Source organism: Phoxinus phoxinus (assembly GCF_949152265.1).
Source record: "Phoxinus phoxinus genome assembly, chromosome: 4".
NCBI classification, from domain to species: Eukaryota; Metazoa; Chordata; class Actinopteri; order Cypriniformes; family Leuciscidae; genus Phoxinus; species Phoxinus phoxinus.
Window position 1 is genome coordinate 28,565,309 of NC_136879.1, and position 19,870 is coordinate 28,585,178.

Genomic DNA, 19,870 nt, shown 5'->3' on the forward strand with positions numbered 1-19,870 from the left:
GCAGCGTTTTACATTCCCACCAATCAAAATCCTCCTGGACGCAAACCCAAGGTTTCGGGTTGCCCTTGGAAGAATATTGTTAGTTAATCAACCTTAGCCAGACTTGCAAGGCCATTTACGGGAGTAGAAGGAAGACAACGTGAATAAATGTGCAACGTGAATGAACAAACTCACTCAGGGAAACAACAAACTGACATGCCTGGCTGAACCGTTATTGGTTGTTGTGCTCGCCTGAGAATGTAGAATAGAGATTAGAGCGAGAGGAGGAGACTTAAGATGAGGATGTTCAGACTATGGGTAAACACTGGCTTTGATATCCCTCCGGGTCCGGCCTCATTCAAGCGTGCGCTAGATTAGACTACCCACATTCAGCCTCGCTCTCTGTTTAATAAACACAGGCCATTCTGCCAATTACAGCAAACTGTTCCCCTCCCCCACCCCACCACCAATCCCCTTACCCAGACACATTTGCATTATTCATCTTTGTATTCATCTGGCTCCGTTCTCTAAAAGAAGTAAAAATGAGTCATTTTAATCATCAGTTGATTCTTGCTCTCTTATATCCACAGAAACAATCATTACATAAGATGGCATGAACATAAAAGTCAGATTTATATGGAAATGAGTTTTGCACATAATTTAATTTAGTGCGCAATGCACATTTTGTGTTATTGCCATGAGTGAGGTCCCCATAGGAAAGAAAATCATAAATAAGATCTCTTTAATGTCTTAGATTAAATTGTGATAAAAAATACAGTTTTTGCTTCAGCTTTATAAATGTATACATTTCAATATGAAGTTTAACATTTCAAATTCCTTGAAAACCAAATTGTATAATAACTTGACCAACACTGAAATAAAAAAAATGTATTCATGATTTTGATTTAATGCTATCCAAATCACTTTATAGTTTTCTACTTTTACTATATGCAAGAAAATGTCTTATTTATTTTTGTTTTTAGGCATTTGGGAGAAAGATCTCAGACAAAGTGGACTCTTGAATTACACAAAAAAGAGAAGTCTAAGTCTATAGAGGCATGAAATATAAAGTTATGATGCATTCAATTGATCAAAAAAAGTAACAGTGACAGTAAAGACATTTATAATGTTACAAAAAAAATTATATTTAGAATAAATGCTGATTCCACAAAAATATTAAGCAGCACAACTGTTTTAACTTTGATAATAATAAGAAATGTTTCTTGAGCGTCAAATCAGCATATCTGAAGGATCATGTGACAGAAGACTGAAGAAATGATGCTGAAAATTAATCTTTTCCATCACAGGAAAAAATTACATTTAAAAAAAGACAACAGTTATTTTTTAATAGTAACAATATTTCACAATATTACAGTTTTTACTTTACCTTTGATCATGCAGCATTATTGAGCATAAGAGACATTCAAAAACATTAATAAATCTTCCCAACCCGAAGTAGTGTTAAAGATGTAAAACAGCAACTTTAGCTAAAAAAGTTTTTCTGGGCCATGCTGACGGTCATACACAACAAGGTCAAAAAATAAAGAAATTTACCTCTGAAAAGTATAAATATTCCATTCAAATACAATTATTACATAGATTTACATGATTCTGGTTTAAATGGCCTTCAGAGAACTGAACAAGTATTCAATGCGTGGCTTCTCGATACACAAAGAGTTCCAGATCAGTTCTTTTGCTAGTCTATTGAAATTGATAAAAACAGATCCATTTTGATTTGAAGCACTTCAATCAGAAAGACTATTAAAGGCTGAGCACTCTAAACTCAGAGAGGTGTCAGAAGTGTGAGAAGACAAGCCAAATTATTACAGGTTGCCGTGAAGGCACATTAGTATATTGTAGATAGCATAATCGGATTGTGACATGGTAAATGAGATTAGACTGATCTCGCCAGATAATGACTGCGAGGTCCCGAGGTGTGCATGACATCCCTGTGAACAAATGCAACTGCACACATTCGACTGACCTGTCAGAGGGAACGTAATTTATGCGATTTCTGTTTTCAGTTAAAACTCATTTTAATGACCTTGCCGGTTGCATTTGATTCAATTTCCATTTGATTTAATCTGAATAAATCTCATTTGAGCGGCCTTGAATCTAAGGAGTGTTTAGCAAGGCACGTAAGAGAAAAGATCTTTGGTGTGAATCGAAGCAACAAGGGGAATGTGCCGGAAGGTACACTCTTTGTCTCCACCACAGCCCTGAGGCTCTGTAAAGGACATGTGTTCTTCAAACAACGTTTGAACTCGGTAACCGCCACCGTGTACGGCCCGGTTCAGAGACAAAGCAGTGGAGGACGGATACGAAAAGATGTTGGCAGCTATCAAGTCCTCATTATTACGATGTCCTGTGACCAATGCTGTACAGTGACTAAAAACTGATAATGAATAAGACATTAGTGAACCAAATCATTGTCTACATTTACACCCAAATAATACGCTTATAATCAAATTGATGGCAGTCAATCGGATAAAAAAGCCTTAATGGAAAACATAAATCGATCCACACTTGAATCCAACTAGTTTCAAAAACCTTGTGCACACGCAATGGGTCATGATGTTTACATACATGCGATGACTGAACGTGCGCATGTTTTTGTCTCACGTCTTACGAACTGGTCAGTGGAAGAGACTTAATATTTACTCAATATTCGCTAAAAAAGCTCTTCTATCATGTTAGCTTTCTTTTTAGATATGTCATCAAGATAAAAATTGCACTCCAGTAATAGCTCCAGCGACATTTTCCTGATGGTTTTCTCGGTTCTGAATGTGGCGACTGGGTACTGCATATGCGGTGAAATTTTGTTGAGAATACATGCAATGCACATGTAAACGAATATGTGAATCAGATTGCAGCATTTATAGTTCATGTAAACAGAACTTTCAGAATGTGAAATCAGATTGCATTCATTCCGATTGACGGAAATTTGTGAACGTAAACATACCTACTGGTTCACTCGCGAACTGACCTGGGCTGCGATTCTCAAAAGTTGATTGTAGAGACCATTGGTGACAATGGTTCTACGGTACTTAGTCCTTACCTTCATATCTGATGGCCACCCCAGTGTTGGTCCCGAAACCATCCGTCGTGAACTCCACAAAGAGATATCTGTGTGAACAAACGATCCCCTCGTTCGGAAGGTATTCCACCTCATACGAGTCATACAGAATGGGCGAGTCGATGTGGTTGCCATTTTTTATCAGAAACCTGCAGACATAAACAGAACAGAATGGTTTAGTTGGGTTCAAAACAGCGAATCTCTCTACAGTATCTGTTTGGCAGCAGATGTAACGTTCCTCCGATTTCTAGTACTGTCTTTTGGCAGTTTTCATAATAATTGCCTGATATGATTTTGAATAGCTGAGCAGCAAGTGACCTCATTAAAAGTCCATTTGTTAGCAAAGCCTGCAGAAAAAGCGGATACCGCTAATAAAAATAACTTAATCCCCCTCCTGAGGCCCCGGAGTGGGCTGTAATCGCTCTCTCCGCGCCTGCACGAGGGGATTTGATTATTCTAAATTATTTTAAAGGAGAGCAAGTGTCTGATCTCAGAAACTTTCATCCACTTTCACTCGCGCACTCACAGCTGTTCCTATCATCCCTCGGTCTCGCCGTAGCAGATAATGCCCTGAAGAGCAGCGCCACATTTGGAGTGTGACGGCACTGTGGAGAGACACTCTGAGCTTCTCCAACTGTCTCTTTGAACATCAGTTGACTAATTAGTGTATAATAGCGGAGTACTGAGTGAGTTGACTGGGACGAACCTGTCATCATCTTCAGCGAGGGCCACCTTCTCGAAGTGTACATGCAGTCTTTGACCCTCAGGGGCCTCCAGCACCCAATGGCAGGTCAGGTTGTTGCTGTAGTTGCCAGGGAAACCAGGCGATACAATGCGGCCGAGAGTCGCGTTCTTCACCATTCCACCACAGGCCACTGATCAAAGTACAAATGGAAGGAGACAGATGCCATTGAGATGAAAATAAGAGCGCTAGAGTTCAAGGAAAGCCCTCAGAATGAGCTTTGAGCTGTGGATAACAAAACTCTTTCATAGTGCATGACCACAGAGACTAGATCTCTATCTAAAACACAATAATGTAGCAATCAGAAGACATAGTAAGTGAGGGTATCAAAGACTTTCAGAGACCCCCAGTGAATGAAAATGTGTGCTTATATAGTAGGAGAAAAACTGTATCTGAAACGAGGAGTATGTCTGAATTCATAGTGTTCACAAAACAGTAGGTGAAAAGAATCCGGATGACCTACTACTTCCGGCGAGATTCTGAAGTGCAAATCTGATGGATGTTTTCTATCCCATGAGGCCACGGGAGAGCAGTTCTGAATGGCAGTGAAGCGATGCAACTGACACCACAAGTCACATGACAATGTCAACATGGCAGATTTTTTTTTTCCATTAAAAGCCGTACTTACTCAGACATTATGTGATTTCAGATGCACCAGGTGCTTAGGATTATAAAAGACTTTAGAATCTAGTTTAAAACACATGTGCCTTAAAAATGTGCTTACAAATTTACTCGTATTCATGTATATTTTTGAAAGACTTTTATACCATTTTCAACAAAAGTTTAAATGTAACGACTATAAAAATGCCATTTATTAAGTATAAAGTATTACCATAATTCCCTGACTCCGTGAACAAATGCTAGTGTACAATTATTATTCATTATTAATAATTATATAATAATTTTATAGTATTTTATTAGTATTTTACGATAATAATATACATATGGTCAATAATTAATATACCTTTTACACGTTGAAGTAATCTTGCCTTGTCATACAAAGGTTAAATTACCTGTCATTTTAAGAAACTTCCTGAACTTGACAGGGGTCCTCTCTCTATGATATAATTTCCTGTTTTATATATTTTTTTCAGCATTTTGGTCATACCACAAGATCTAATAATCTAAAAATCTAATAATAATAATAATACGGGAATCAGTTTTGTATAAAACAAAAACACTAAAAGAATTTTAAGAATTAAATGTTTTCATTGTAATAAAGCCACACAATTATTTTTAATTCGGAAATGAAAAATGCTGAAAATGAAAGGAGGAGCATTTAAGTTATTGTATTTATGCCACCTCTTGACTCAAGAAACTTTAGACCACAACGACTCAAACAGAGAAGGATTACTATTCCTAAAGCAATAGTAAACAGTTTTTGTTAAAAGCAACAAAAAAAGAGTGAGAGCTTGTCGGAGGAGGAGGATTCCTTCAGAGCTTGACGGCTGAAGGTTAGTCAGGCGAACAGAACGTAATTAAAGTGGACCCAAAGCCCTGCTCCCTGGCAGCCGGCCCATGCTGATCAGTAATCAGACTCTGACAGTCTGGCCCGGCCCCGCATCAGCATGCTTCTAAAACTGCACGTTTATGCTATTTCACTCCAAAATAATGTCGAAAAGTGAGAAACCCCAGGTCCTGTAGGCCACGTCTGGCAGCCGCAGGCTAACTAAACCACCTCACGACTCGTGCTGCCGAAGCACTAAATGAGATCCTTCATCAAAACAGCCGTCCTTCAGGGAACCCGGTCTTGTTTGCAATCGAAGATGTTGTTCTGTTTGTCATGCAAGAAGGAAGAGTTCTCCAGCTCTGGGATTCGGCTCCACAAAGAGATTGAGGCACAAAAAGTCCTTATTTATGCAGAGGAGGCAGACCTGTCAATCACGCTGCCACACCGGGCTGCCTTGAGGGGGTACGGTTGTTAATATTCACTGCCTTGTAGCACAAACAATTCTGTTAAAACCATTCCAGCCAAAATCAATGATCAAACCCCAATTAACTTAAAAGGAGGAGGGAGCAACCGCACCGGGAGTTTCTCCCCTGTCAAGTTAAATCACACCTGTGTGGACTAAATATTTACACAAGCAAGAGGTTTGTTTGCGTCTGAATGACAAAATGACTTGTGGGTGTATGTTTATGGTGAAACGAGGAAAAGAAAACGAAGGATAATTGCTAGTGAGCGAGTCCAGGGCAGCGTCACAATGATGCAAATCAGCAAGTGTGAGGAGGCTGTTTATCATTGGCAGGCAAAACCACTTGCATCTATATAAAAATGAAATAAGGTTAATTAAAAGCAGAAACTACTATTTCATAGATTTTCCTGTACTTGTAACATTAACATAGTGATATTGCTTCATAATTGAATTTCTCAGGGGCAGAGATCAAATACTGCAGATTTGGTAATTAACTGTCATTTAGCTGATGCTTTTGTTGTAGCGCACTCAATACAGGGACAATCCCTCTAGAGTAACCTGCAATTAAGAGTCTATCTGGTGAAAGGGCACATGTGACATGTTAGGTAGTTTCTACTTCAAGTTTACAGCCACCTGGAAGCAACCTGCATCTATTGTATTAGCAGCTTAGATCCATAACCCTTTAAAGGGATCACTTGGGTCCAATACAAGTGAAGTTCAATGGACCGTGTTTGGGGCATAATGTCAATTAGCACAGATTTTTTTTTTAATGACTCTTTAGTTAAAATAAAAGCAAAAATCTTGGTAAGAACAAGTAACTTAATGGAGGTAAATGATGCCATCATTATTCAGATAGTATAAAAGTAGAAATGTGACACACATTTTTTGTCAAAGCAATTTAATTCTTGTCTAAATTGTAATTCTTCAGTGGAAGGACTGGTCTAGCCACCAATGTAACCAATTTCAACAATTTTATCCCAGTGGTTGTCAGGTAAAAACATAAGTGTGTTCACTTGGCATATTTGGTTCGATTAAAATGAACCCTGGTGCAATTACTCTGTTAGTGCGGTTAATTTAAATAAGTTGAACAGTGCCATCTGAACCCTGGTGCGCACTAAACAAGCGGACACAGACCACTGAAAAGATCATAGTTTTCCAACAATGTTTTCCATCACAGTTCGGTACAGACATCAGAACCACGTCTCCTCGCAGCAGATCTTCCTGTGTGTGCGTGACAAAGGGATTCCTGGTGCTGTTTCGATTACTTTACACATTTTATAAGCTCTTCACGAGTTCTCAGCTGGTCAAAAATACCATCATATGTGCAACGGTCATCAGCTGGAGTGCCCTTGAGAGCCACCTGAGGGCACTCCACATCAGACTATCATTACTCACTCACAACTACCTTTCCCATAATTCACTGCCCGGACTCATCACCCCTGATTATCACATTCACCTGTGTCTCATTATATTGTTTAGTTCACCCCATATAAGCCTGGTTCACCTCATCATTCCCTGCGAAGTCTTCTACGTTATTCCACTGCATTTCTGAGCATTTCCTTTGTTGTCATTGTTCCTGGTTCTTGATCTCTGCCCGTGTCCTGGGTTTCCCATTCCTGCCTCACCCTCTGGATTTGTCTGTTTGTTTGGATTGCCTGCCTGTGTATGACCTTTGCCTGGATTCTGATTACGATTTTGATTTACTTTAATAAACTGCATTTGGATCCTCAACCTTCGTGTAGTGGTGGGCAGATTGAGGCTTCATGAAATAATGAAACAGTTGAAGCAAATGTGCCATATTGTGTCGAGGCTTCGAAACAATCCGACACCCATCTCAACGGTGACACCTAGTGGTCACTTGCAGGTGTTGATCTGAAACAACCTTGACAACGAGCCATTAAAACAATTTTTTTTTAATTATTGCATTTTTCTAACATTACACAGCTTGTAACCTGTAGGCTCCTCATTGTGCATAATGTTATTCTATCTATCTATCTATCTATCTATCTATCTATCTATCTATCTATCTATCTATCTATCTATCTATCTATCTATCTATCTATCTATCTATCTATCTATCTATTAATGTGTCACTATATTTATACTCTGTCTGTCTCTAGCCTATCAGTCAATGTGTACATTTAAATGTAAGCCTAAATACAACTAAACAATTGTCACTATATCACCAAAAATCCGCTATCTCAAAATCAAAATCCTCTCACAAAAATCCACAAGGTCAAGATGCGTTGACTTCACTTTTATACAGATGTGCGATTGTGTGGTCTGTTCACGACCCTGTCAATCAAATGCTGATTCGGCGGACCATGCCACCTGTCGAAACACTTGTGAAACACTCCGAAGCTTCATTTAGCCGTAGTCACGTGACATGGGTGTTTTGAATCGCGCTTCGGATCAGTGTTTCGAAACATCTGCACTGCGGGATCTCGAAAAGCTTCGGAACGTCAGTTTTGCGTCAGCCATCCCTAACTTCGTGTCTCGGAGCAGTTCGTAACAATATGTAGACTACGCACATACAACAAGCGCGTTTAGCCCAGCACACAACATTGTTTTGGATGTTCGGTAAGTTCTGTCACGGAAAACACGCAATAAAAGCCGACCAATCAGGTTGTGAACATATCCCTATATCTTTAGGTTTGGTATCTTTAGGTTCGGTGTTAAAATGCCAATGTGAACGCTAAGCGGACCAGGATTAAATGTTTTTTTTTTGTGGGGGTCTGGACCAAACGAACCGAACTACAAGTGTGAACCCCCTAAATTCATCATTATGTTTGGGACTCACCAAGACAGCGTGGCACTCTGCCGCTCCAGTAGGGTGTGGTGGCATTGCGGCACGTCAGTGTGGAGGCACCCTGGAGTTGATATCCATTGAAGCAGTAGAAATAGGCCTCTCCCTCCGCATGGAGGCTTGTGACGGACACATCTCCATACGCTGGTCTATCAGGGAAGTTGCAACTCAAGACAAATGCTGTAATGGAGAGAAAAAGAATAAATGATTAGGCACATGATTAAAACTGCAGCACGTCAGACCACACTTATTTAAACAAACGTCTGAAGCAGCTCTAAAACTATCATTAGACTGAGACTAAGGTCTGTGGGGAGTTTGAATATTGCATTACGGCGACTCCCACTTATTTCAAGAAGACTTATTATCTTAACAAACTCCATCTGTCTTTCTTTCTCTCAGTTTAATATGGTCTCTGAGGGTCTGTCCCCAATGCATGTCCTCTCTCCATGTTCTCCAGACCGCAGTCAACCTTTTCTGTGTGAAAGGGACATCTTGAAGATGACAAATAAACCCGAACCCCGAACACTGTCCGTTTCCCCAGCCAGAATGGGCCTGCTGGGATGCATGGAGACAATCATTAGCTGCCTAAGATGATAGATTAGACTCACATTTGGCCTAATGGTCGCAATAGAGCAAAACCCTCTCTACCGCTGAGACTAGTGCAGATGTGCAGATTCTTAATCATTTTTAACTGGACACTCTTTCCATTTTGACTTTCACACGGAGTCTCGCAAAACTCTGGTCCACATAGCAGCTTAATCTGGCCCACTTAGACAGACCGTCTGGATGTCTGATGACATACGGTATACAATGACCAGTGACAATTCAACGAGGTTTCATTTTGTTTCTATGTGCCATATAGAAGCAGGTTTGAAAAAAATTATGCCTCAATAACATTATTTGTATTTAAATAATCTTAGTAACTGGTCTGGTTTAAATAAACCTTCATTAAAAATGGCTTCAGGCATAAGATTCTGAATAGGGCTGTAAAATGAGTCTTTATTGACCATTGTTGTCATGATCCCGGCCTGTGTTCCCCTTTGTCCTGTGTGTTATTTTATGTTCTTTTCCATGTTTTTTAGTCCTTTTGTTGATTGGTTCCCCATTCACTAGTCTTGATTGTTCCCAGGTGTGTCTTGTTATATTGTTAGCCCCTGTGTATTTAAAATACACTGAAATCGCCCCATGCCACTATTTGGGGGGACAGCCATGGTGTCCTAAACCACAGTGGACGTTATCAAGTGCACTCATTCAATCCCATAATGCACTGCAATAACAAGTGTACAACTGATGTACGCTCAATAGCTAGAGAATACCCATAATACACTGTGAGGGTCGTGCCGAATTAATTTCCAGGTCTCGCCAGAAGATGGCGCTTGCAGCTGAATCATCCATTTTCCAAATCGCTGGTCCAATGTGGGTACAGCGTAATATTAAACAGGTATACATTTATTTTTTATTGCTTATTAAATAGTTGAAACAAGGTTTGTACATGCTAGTTAGTTACCATGACAGAATTCAAGATAAATATTTTCATTACTACTGGAGCTGCCAGTTTCAAATGATTATTAAACAGCAAGCAAACTATGCAAAAGCTCAGCCCTTCCGGTGCTCTCATTGTCCAAATTCACTCACTCGTTTCTATTCACTCCTTCAAGCGGACTATATTAGTGGAGTATAGGGAATAGTGAATGAGGGTATAGGGGGTGATTTTGAACACAGTCCCTGTGTTTCTTGGTCAGGACTTATTCTATGTCACACCGAGCTCTCAGAGAAGAGTGAAGGCAGGATCCAAGTGCAGAGGATATACACAACAGTATATTAACAAACAAAAATGTAACAAAATATACCAAACATAAGAAAATCAAGAAAAACAGGGAGCAAGACTGAGACCAACAACGTAACATCCATCAAAGGAAAAGATCAGCAACGAACACAAGTGCTTACTGTATATACACAGGGTAATAGACTAACAAGACACACCAGGGACCTAATCCAACAAGAAAACTTTTCTTTCACCCTTTCAAAAGACCTGAAGAAGGTCTTGGACCCAAGTGCTGCTATTTAGAAAACATTTGCAGGCTACAACAGTGCAGGAATTTTTCCATTTTACCTTCTACCTATGAAAATCAACAAGCCCAGATGATGTGAATACTAAAGACATAAAAGACAGAGATTTTTCTTTGAAATGAAAGAGGTCAAGATTCAAGGCCAGAGAGAATTTAATTGCAAGTCATGTACAAGACTGTGTCTGCATTTGAAGGAGGCTTTGATAAGCAAGTGACCAACTTCTCCTTCATCACAAAAGTTCACACTGCCTCCGCAGGAGGCCCTGCGAGGCGGTAAATCCAGGTTAGACCGTAAGTGCCAGTCGAGCTAAGAACTGCTTTCTCAACACCAATTTTTTCGTCTCCGTCCTCCTCTGAGAATGTTTTTGCAATTTATGACAGAAATTTCAGGGCTCATTTCTCCCTGTCGATGTGGCTGCGGCAGCCGTATTGTAGCTGTTAAAATTCAGAGCGGAGTGTGGGTGTTGTTTTTGTCACCAATGACAAGACTGAGCCTGAGGCCAAAAAAATTGCACAGAGGCGATAAATTATAACCTTTGACCTGGCTTGGATCCATGTCATATCTGCTCTCAACTTCTTTAGCTGACTAAAACAGGCCTAGCACAAATCTTTTCCAGCGCTAAGCGGGATAATTCAATAATAATGAAAAGTGCCAACCATAAGCACATTTATTTGCATGCACTGCAACTGTAAATAAATTTGGGAAATAATAGCGCTGTACCATTTTCAAACATAACTTCAATAGCTTTTTTCTTTTGTTTAATTAGTTTTAGTTTTTTTTACATTTAAAAACAATTAATTTATATAGATATACAATACAAATATAAATAATATATTTAATCAAATTAAATATTTCATTTATAAAAATTGATGTAATTTGAATTGAGGTAACTTTGCAAAGAGCCCAAAAAAGTCTGTGACGAACCATTTTCATGGCACAGCAGACTACCGAGATCTGGCATACTTTACCTGTTAAATAAAGCACAATATAATAAGCTTAATTTACATTCAAATAGTTTTTTTGTTCTTTTGGAAAGAAATTAATGTTTATTTAATTTAAATACTTATGGCATAGTGCTATTTCAGTTCACAAAGCATCTGGTTAAACTGGATTGTGGAAGGTTAGACATAAACACAGATTTTGCAATGCAAAGTGAATTCTAGCCAAAGTCTAGAGATAACTTGACACTGTCTGCACACAGCAAGCAAAGAGCTCATAGGGCTAGCAGCCTACGGCAAGCGCGAGGTCTTCAATTACACCAAAGCCCTGTAAATAACAGGTAAAAATGTCAAGTTGTATTACACATGATCGAGATGCTATCCTATCCCAAAAGAAATGTTATCTCACATTAGAGGCAATAGAAGCTTCTACGAACCAGTCTTCTCTAAAATATTACAGCAATTTTTCAGGTGTCAGGCATTAATTAAACCGTTCTGTACAATGCCCTGTAGTATTGCTTTCATAGCTCAGATTATCCGTATCTGATCCTGAACCAACAGCAAAAGTGAATCACTGCCGTGTTTCAAGCGAGAATCACTCTCTCTCTGGTCTCTGATCCTGTGGTGGTGTTTAGAGAGGTAGAGGGCCCTGTCAAACAGAATTAATGTTTTTGTTTAAGTTTTTTTCCCCTCTGCTGGCTCAGGTTGAATTCTGTGTCCAAGAAAGCCACAGTTTGATAAATCACTGCAATTCTTTTCCCTTACTGAACAGAGAGGAGCTGCGTAATGGGGTGGTGCACCTCAGCAACAATACAGGAGCCAGTAAGCGAGTGTTATACAGAACTGACATCCACAACCCTGAAGAGGATTTTTTTGTGCCCCACGTGATGTTGAGATTCTGCGGTACTTGCATAAAAAATCTAAAAAACTATAGTTCACTCTGCAAACTGTGTCACAGGTGAGCACTAGCCGTCTACACAGCTTCGTTGATTATAATGGCTTTTAGTTTTGATCGATCTTGATGCTCCACATGTTTAAGGTGTAACTCCTCACGACCGAACATTGTTTACATTTGCCCAGAAATTTGGGGAAATAAATAGTGAATTCAACAGATGTGTGGTCATATAAAAAATAACAGTAACGATAAATATTTCCTAAACAACAACAGATTAATCGCTTCCCCTGAGTTAGGAGAATGCCATTTTAAATATATTGAATTATATGCAACTTATATAAATACAAATATATGGTAGAGTGGGGGAAAACGCTCCCCTTAAGGACTGTGTAATTTTTTCTGTGAAACAAAAGTTTAATGTGTCTAGAATAGTTATTCTAGTTTTCAGTGACAATGACGTAATTATAAACTAAGAACAAAAAAAGAGTTTCCAGAGTTTATGTACATTTTTTACTATTTTTTTTACCAAGTTTTGCCCCATAGGTGGGGTAAAATGCCCCACTCTAACAAAGCAATTTGCTTTATACATTTACATCAATATCAGAGTACAAGCAGTTTTAGCTTCAAATTAAAAAGACAAGCTAAAACAACAGTAGATAAATATGAATATTTTTTAATAAACCATGCTGAAAATCAATCTATTTCTAAAATATGTTTAGCTGATGCTAACTGGCTAGCTAACTAGATAGCTGGTGCTAACTTAAAGGGATAGTTCACTTTGAAATAAAATGTTGGTATGTTTTAGCTTACCTCAAGGGCATCCAAGATGTAGGTGTCTTTTTTTCCGCAGTAGTTTCGATTTTGATATTTTTAGGTCAAACCGTTCTTGTCTGACAGTCATATCATGCAGGTCTATGGTCACTGTCTCAAAGAGCATGCACAGAGTCCAAATTAAAACAATTCTCCATCGTCCAAATTAAACAATTCCCCATCGTAAGTACACATTGATGGCCTAAGACACGAAACGAGTGGTTTGTGTGAGAAAACGAACAGTATTTATATCGTTTTTACCTCTTGTAACACAGCCACGTCCAAGTGATCTGAGGGCGCGAGCGCATCCTGGTGTGTGACGTGTGCGCAGACTGGTGCATAGATGTATACACTAGATGTCGCCTTGGCTACGGCAGTTCATTGGAATGAATGTCTTTAATGTGACAGTGTATATACATCTATGCACCAGTCTGCGCACACGTCACACAGAAGGAAGCGCCCGCGCCCTCAGATCACTTGGACGTGGCTGTGTTACAAGAGGTAAAAACAATATAAATACCGTTCGTTTTCTCACACAAACCGCTCGTTTCGTGTCTTAGGCCATCAATGTGTACTTACGATGGGGAATTGTTTTAATTTGGACTCTGTGCATGCTCTTTGAGACAGTGACCATAGACCTGCATGATATGACTGTCAGACAAGAACGGTTTGACCTAAAAATATCAAAATTGAAACTACTGCGGAAAAAAAGACACCTACATCTTGGATGCCCTTGAGGTAAGCTAAAACATAAAAAAATAATTTCAAAGTGAACTATCCCTTTAAGGTAATTTTTAAATTTAAAGTTAAAATATTTTTATTCAACCACCTAGTTAAATTACATTTGATGGAATAACAAAGGATGTGATGTTTAGAACATGGTAACTACAGTAATTATGATGGGCCGTGTTACCCCAAGCTTCATGGTGAATACTTCTACGTCACTCTCGTCAACATCTTGACTTTCTAGAGGTTATTTTGGAAAGACATTTCATTTTAATTTAATAAACATTTTAATTCAGCAGTGTAGTCTGATTCATGAACAAATGACTTATTTAAACCAGTTCTTTTGAAAGAATTAAAAATATACAGTGTAATAAGTAGCCTATAGTCTGATTCAAAATGAAAATAAAAAACATAGTGCAACCAGTAGCCTATAGTCCAATTCATGAAAAAATTCCCGTTTAAAAATGTATTTTTAGTCCATTAAAAACATGCAGCGCAACAAGTGCAGCACAGTTTCGTCACGACCAACCAAGTTAGAAGGTTTTCCTGTATAATTTACAGCACTAGCTGAGAGAAAATATCTTTGATATGCAAGCAAAATGCACATCATAATCTAAATGAATCAGAACTAAATAAGCCTTGCTTTCTAGACTGTGATGTTTCAAAAGTTGAGCTGTAGAGGCAATTAAAAAACATCCTAATTCCAGCCCAGTGCTTAGTGTATATTTTAGTATTTGATGAGGCAGTTTTGCACCCTCTCTCTCTTTTAGCCTTGAAACAGAGTATCTGAACTCACAGTAATTATGCCCTGCTCATGACTTCATCCGCTTACACTGGCACACGTATAAGAGCTCAGCGCCTGCAGCGGCGGGGCATGTGGAGAGAGTATCTGCCCCTGATGACTGTCTAATCTCGACACGGAGAGGGGGAGCACTCTCACCGACTCAATGAGCCGGCACATGGGGGGGCCCTTCACTCCCTCAGCCATCTATTTTATTTATGGTTTATTAGCGCTGGTTCAGCACAGCGGGGCCCGTGCGCCAGCACCGCCGGGTTGTTATAGCATTATTACCCCTCTGCTTCAATTTCAATTAGACTAATACTGAGGGGGCATCGGAGGCTGGCTTTATGTGGAGCCGTCCGGTCGACACTAAATCACATGCCCGCAAGTTGCCTTGTGGCTTCATAGGCCATAAAGACTGAGTGTTGTAATGTGGCCTGAAGATGACTGTGTGGGAACTGGCATGGTGGAGATTAGCTGGCAACTGCTTAGACAGCAACAGATGCAGTGCTAATGTGCTTCATTAGGTGCCCTGGAGGAAGGCCCATGGGTGGACGTGGTGAGAATGGGGCGATGTATGTCCGGTCACACTGGCGAACCCCATGGTTTAGTTGGCTGGTTTAACTTAAAGGGATAGTTCACCCAAAAATAAAAATCCTTTCATTATGATTTGGCTGTTTTTGTTAATACATTGAAAGTCAATGGGGACCAAACATTTCCTCAAAAACCTGATGCATCATATTTGATTCTCACACTTTAATAGGATTTTTCTAAAAAAAATTATGTATGGATAATCAAGCAAACCTAAGTTGCTTCAGTCCAGTAAGTGTTTATCTTGAAATATTACTAAATATTTCAGTTATCCTCACATTTACTGTATGAAAATACACATTTTTAGTACTAAAAGACTTTTTACTTTCTAAAAAAAAGTATAAACTCTCGGTTAGACAACACAAGGAATGCAGATTGTGTACAGATTCATTGAGCAAGAGCAGGTTATTCAGCAAAGTTTTGATTATGTTGATCATTTTGAAGCAATTTGCATATCAGATATGATATAGTAGGCATTATAGGACTTACATTGCACATCAACAACCAACTTGATTAGGAAAGCTATAAAACGTTGTGTGTTTATTTGATTTACATTATCGACTACTGTACAGTAGTGAATAGCGCTAGGTGAAAGAAGATCACACTGTAAACCACTGAAAGGTGCAAACCGATAGATCTCTTTGCTCTGAATTCTTTACACGTATAAACATCACAAACAGATTTCCATCCACACAGGCCATTTGCCCACTGGAACTCTCTGAAGGCACTGAATATGAGTCAGAAACTTGACTTGGCACATCTCAGGCTTCCAAACAAACATGCTCACCGCCTCTGGCTCAATGCATCTTCAGCTGTAAACACATAAAAGCCTTGAGCATATGCAATGCGCTCATGAAAACTCTCATTCATTCTGGGGCAGGCCAAAGTATGATAAAGGATGGAGAATGAAGGTTTATTTTCAACCCTGATCAATGCACTCTATGGCAATCAGAAATATATGAGAACGTTGCCTATGGCAACATTAACAGAGAATCATCACTGTATACGCACTATATCTACCTTTAAGCATAAAGGATCAGGAGAGCGTAGGAAAACAAAGGTCTTCAAAATGCAAATAGAGGAAATTAAATGTAGAGTTAAATATTCAGTATTGGCTGATGGCAATAAAAAAATAACCAATATGGTACAGATGTATGAATTTCATTTGAAGTATTAAAGTTAAAGTGACATCAACCTATAAGACCTTTTTTTGGTTCTAACTGGAACCTTTATTTTTAAGAGTGTAAAATCAATCGAATGGATTTCAAACCTTTTACAGACATTTGTAGATGCAGCTAGCTGAGGAGGTCTCGGTGAGGTGGTGCCTGCTGGGTAAATATTTGTTTTCTTCAGACAGGACCACATCTGCTGTTTGATAAGACCACAGTGACCAGCTGTGTGTCAGGCTGCTCTGACAGCATGTCAAGAACTAGTGGAGCTGTTCCTGGGCTTCCACTCTTCCAGCGCTTGTACAGGTTCACGGTCTACACAACCGGAGAAATTCACTGATAAGCAGAGCTTCATCTCCGATTCTGAGCATGAAATGCCCGTGTGTGTGTGTGTGTGTGTGTGTGTGTGTGTGTGTGTGTGTGTGTGTGAACATATCGTCATATGGGAGAACATCGAAATGATGCCACTCTTGTGTCATGCAGTTTCTCTGGTACGAGTAATACAGCAGGGTAGTAGTACACTTACAAAAGTGGCTGCACTATTAAATCTGTTGCATATTACATGAGCTAATAAAAAATATATCCTCTTTCGCTTATTTATGAAGTATGGGCAGGGATTCAGACTCCAAGCTCATCATGTCTTATTGAGGCTGATTGCATGTGAGTGACTAAATCCAAGATGACACAGACGCAAGGGAAATCTCCCTCAATTTAAGACTGGCCTCTACATCATTTCTTATTAACCTGGGACATGTGGTGGGAGCAAACGGACATCATGAAGTAGATCACCAAGACACATATGGGGAACAACACTGGAGTATACTGACATCTTCACCGTGTTTCACACACACATACACACACACACACACACACACACGCACACGCAAAGTGTGGCTTAACTGTGGTTCTAGGCAGAAAATTGAGTGATTACTGGGTTATATTATTTCCATTTATATTAGGGATGTGCATCTCCATTACTGAGGCCGATGCGATACGCATATCGATGCATAGCCAACGATACGATACATTTAAGATACATATAAGCAGCTACCGATGCGATGCAATACGATTCACTACTATTACGATGCGGTACGATCTGATTTCGAATCGATTCAACGCGATGCAATTCAATGTAATACGATGCAATGGAGAAAAATATGATGCTATGCAATTCAATATGGTATACTATAGATAGTTAACTTTTATTTCTTTTGTTCAAACATACAGCAAATCATAAAGTAGCTTAAGTGCCATCTGACTTTTAACGCATGGCTCTTTCACAAACAAAAGATTTGGTTTTCACAAAACCAAAAGAATAAAATAAAAACAGATATTCTTCCTGTCCCGTCTCCAGTTACACGTTTGTGAAACAGTGAAACAATTTAAGGATGCTCAGGGATAAACAAAGAAATGTTCCGTAACTTGCCAGCAGGTAATTGTGATTTCAGCAGGTAGGCTAACAGTGATCAGAAAATCAGGTGCTGTTTTAACATAAACAATAATAAAACAAAAAAATACTTTTACAAACAGGTGTTTCATAACTGTATTCAAATGTAAAAATATATATATGAAAAACTATTATTGGCAGTCACAGGCTTTTGAACCAAACCAGATTCACTTAAATGTCCTACTTTAAGGTTTAAAAGGTAGGTGACCCTCAGGACACACCTCGCACTCCGTAGTGTTGTGACGTCATCTTCACGTAGCAGCTGCAGTGGTGATGAGAGAACGCGCTTGAGCAACAGTTCAGAAAGGAGAAATGCGAATGAGGCGAATTGGGTCCATTGTGCCGCGCTAAACACGTCTATCGCGCCGAAGAACCTCCAGACGCGCGTCAATGCGTCTTTACATTGACTTAACATGGAAATCACTCGCTCCAGGCGCTCTATAGAGGGTTTTCATGACACGTCATCAATCCGGAAGTCGGCCATTTTGGAGGCACTGAACGTAAACAATGCCACGGAACTGAACGGACTTGCAAATTTGGCTGATTATTGCTGCTGAAAAATGGTCGAGTTTTGGTCTCTACTAATCGGTCGCACCGGGAAAAAACATTTCAAGTTCTATAGACTGTCAAAAGTTAAAGAGAGGAGTGCAAAAAACTGAGGAAATAAGGCGTTTGTGAGAGAGGTACAACATCATTGTGAGTGAAGCGTTGACTATGGCTAAAATGTTGACGTAATTAACTATGGCTACATTCACACTGTCCGTCCAAATCCGATTATCTTTATATCCGATTAGAATCTGATCTAAAATTATGTCCACGCTGTGTATCGCTACTGTTCAGATCTGATTTGTGTGTCCATGCAGCTCTTTGGCAATGACGTTGCGTTGATGGAGGGGTTTGCATTTGCAATAGAGATGTTGTCTTATTTAAATTTTACAACATGGAAATGTGTAGCCGCCGCGCTGGACTAACTTACTGCGTCTTGAGCAGCAGAACTGTAGGAGGCTGGTATGTAAGTTACAGCTTTTTTCCGCGCTCTTGTCTGCGCCGGTTTCAAAAATAATAATTGTCTGCTCGTCCGGCACTAATAAACACAGCATTGTTTCGGCAGCGACTTTTAGCATGTTCCTATAACAACGTCTGACCAGTCTTCCACGTGTTTTTTCTGTGGTTTATTAGTGCAACAATGTGTTCAGTCGTACATACACAGTGCAATCCATGCTGTTGTTACATCTGAGTACCTCTATAATAGCCGCGCATCCGGGTTACCGCCCAGTTGGTGAAAACCCTCTATCCGAGTTCAGTGTGAACGCAGCAGTTACATAAAAAATATTGGTCACAAATGAGTGGTCACTTTCTAAATAGTAAAAGTATAGCGCATCTACTAATAATTATATATGAATAAATAATTTTTTACTGATGCAGATATGTTAGAAACGATGCATCGTGATATAAATGGCAACTTGTAACACTTATTTAAATCGATGCATCGCATCGTTAGCTTTTATGCCGATGCACAGATGCGAATCGGTGAATCTTACCATCCCTAATATAGCATACATATATATAAATATAAAATGTAATGTTTTAAGGGTGGTGAGCAATAGCTGTCAATGAAAAAAACATCTTTGTGTATATAGAGCCACACCACTATGCACCTCTTATTTTCCACTACATGACTTTCTGTTCAATTTAAAAGGTGAACAGCGAGAACACAGGTGGCAGCATAAAAAACACACACGAGGCACAGAAGTAAAAAGTAGAGGTTTCATCAGCAAATGAAAAATCTGCCTTGTTCCCATGGAAATAAAAGCAACCCGAACCTATTTTATTTGCATCGACACCTCAAGTGACAAAACACAGAGACAGTAAGAATCTTTGCTTCATTAAACGTACGTCTCACTGTCAGACTTTCTCTTTTGTGTTG

At 39.3% G+C, this 19,870-nt stretch overlaps 1 protein-coding gene across 8 annotated transcripts in view; it reads right to left on the bottom strand.

Annotated features, from left to right (window-relative positions):
- sez6b (seizure related 6 homolog b) overlaps positions 1 to 19,870 on the bottom strand; it is a 213,469-nt gene that overhangs the window by 24,194 nt on the left and 169,405 nt on the right. For all 8 annotated transcript variants that reach the window (XM_079608882.1, XM_079608884.1, XM_079608883.1 and 5 more), the window contains 3 exons: positions 8,511 to 8,696; positions 3,762 to 3,930; positions 3,038 to 3,204 (listed from right to left, as the gene is read on the bottom strand). In XM_079608882.1, coding sequence (XP_079465008.1) covers positions 3,038 to 3,204; positions 3,762 to 3,930; positions 8,511 to 8,696 — 522 coding nt within the window. The remainder of the gene's footprint in view (positions 1 to 3,037; positions 3,205 to 3,761; positions 3,931 to 8,510; positions 8,697 to 19,870) is intronic.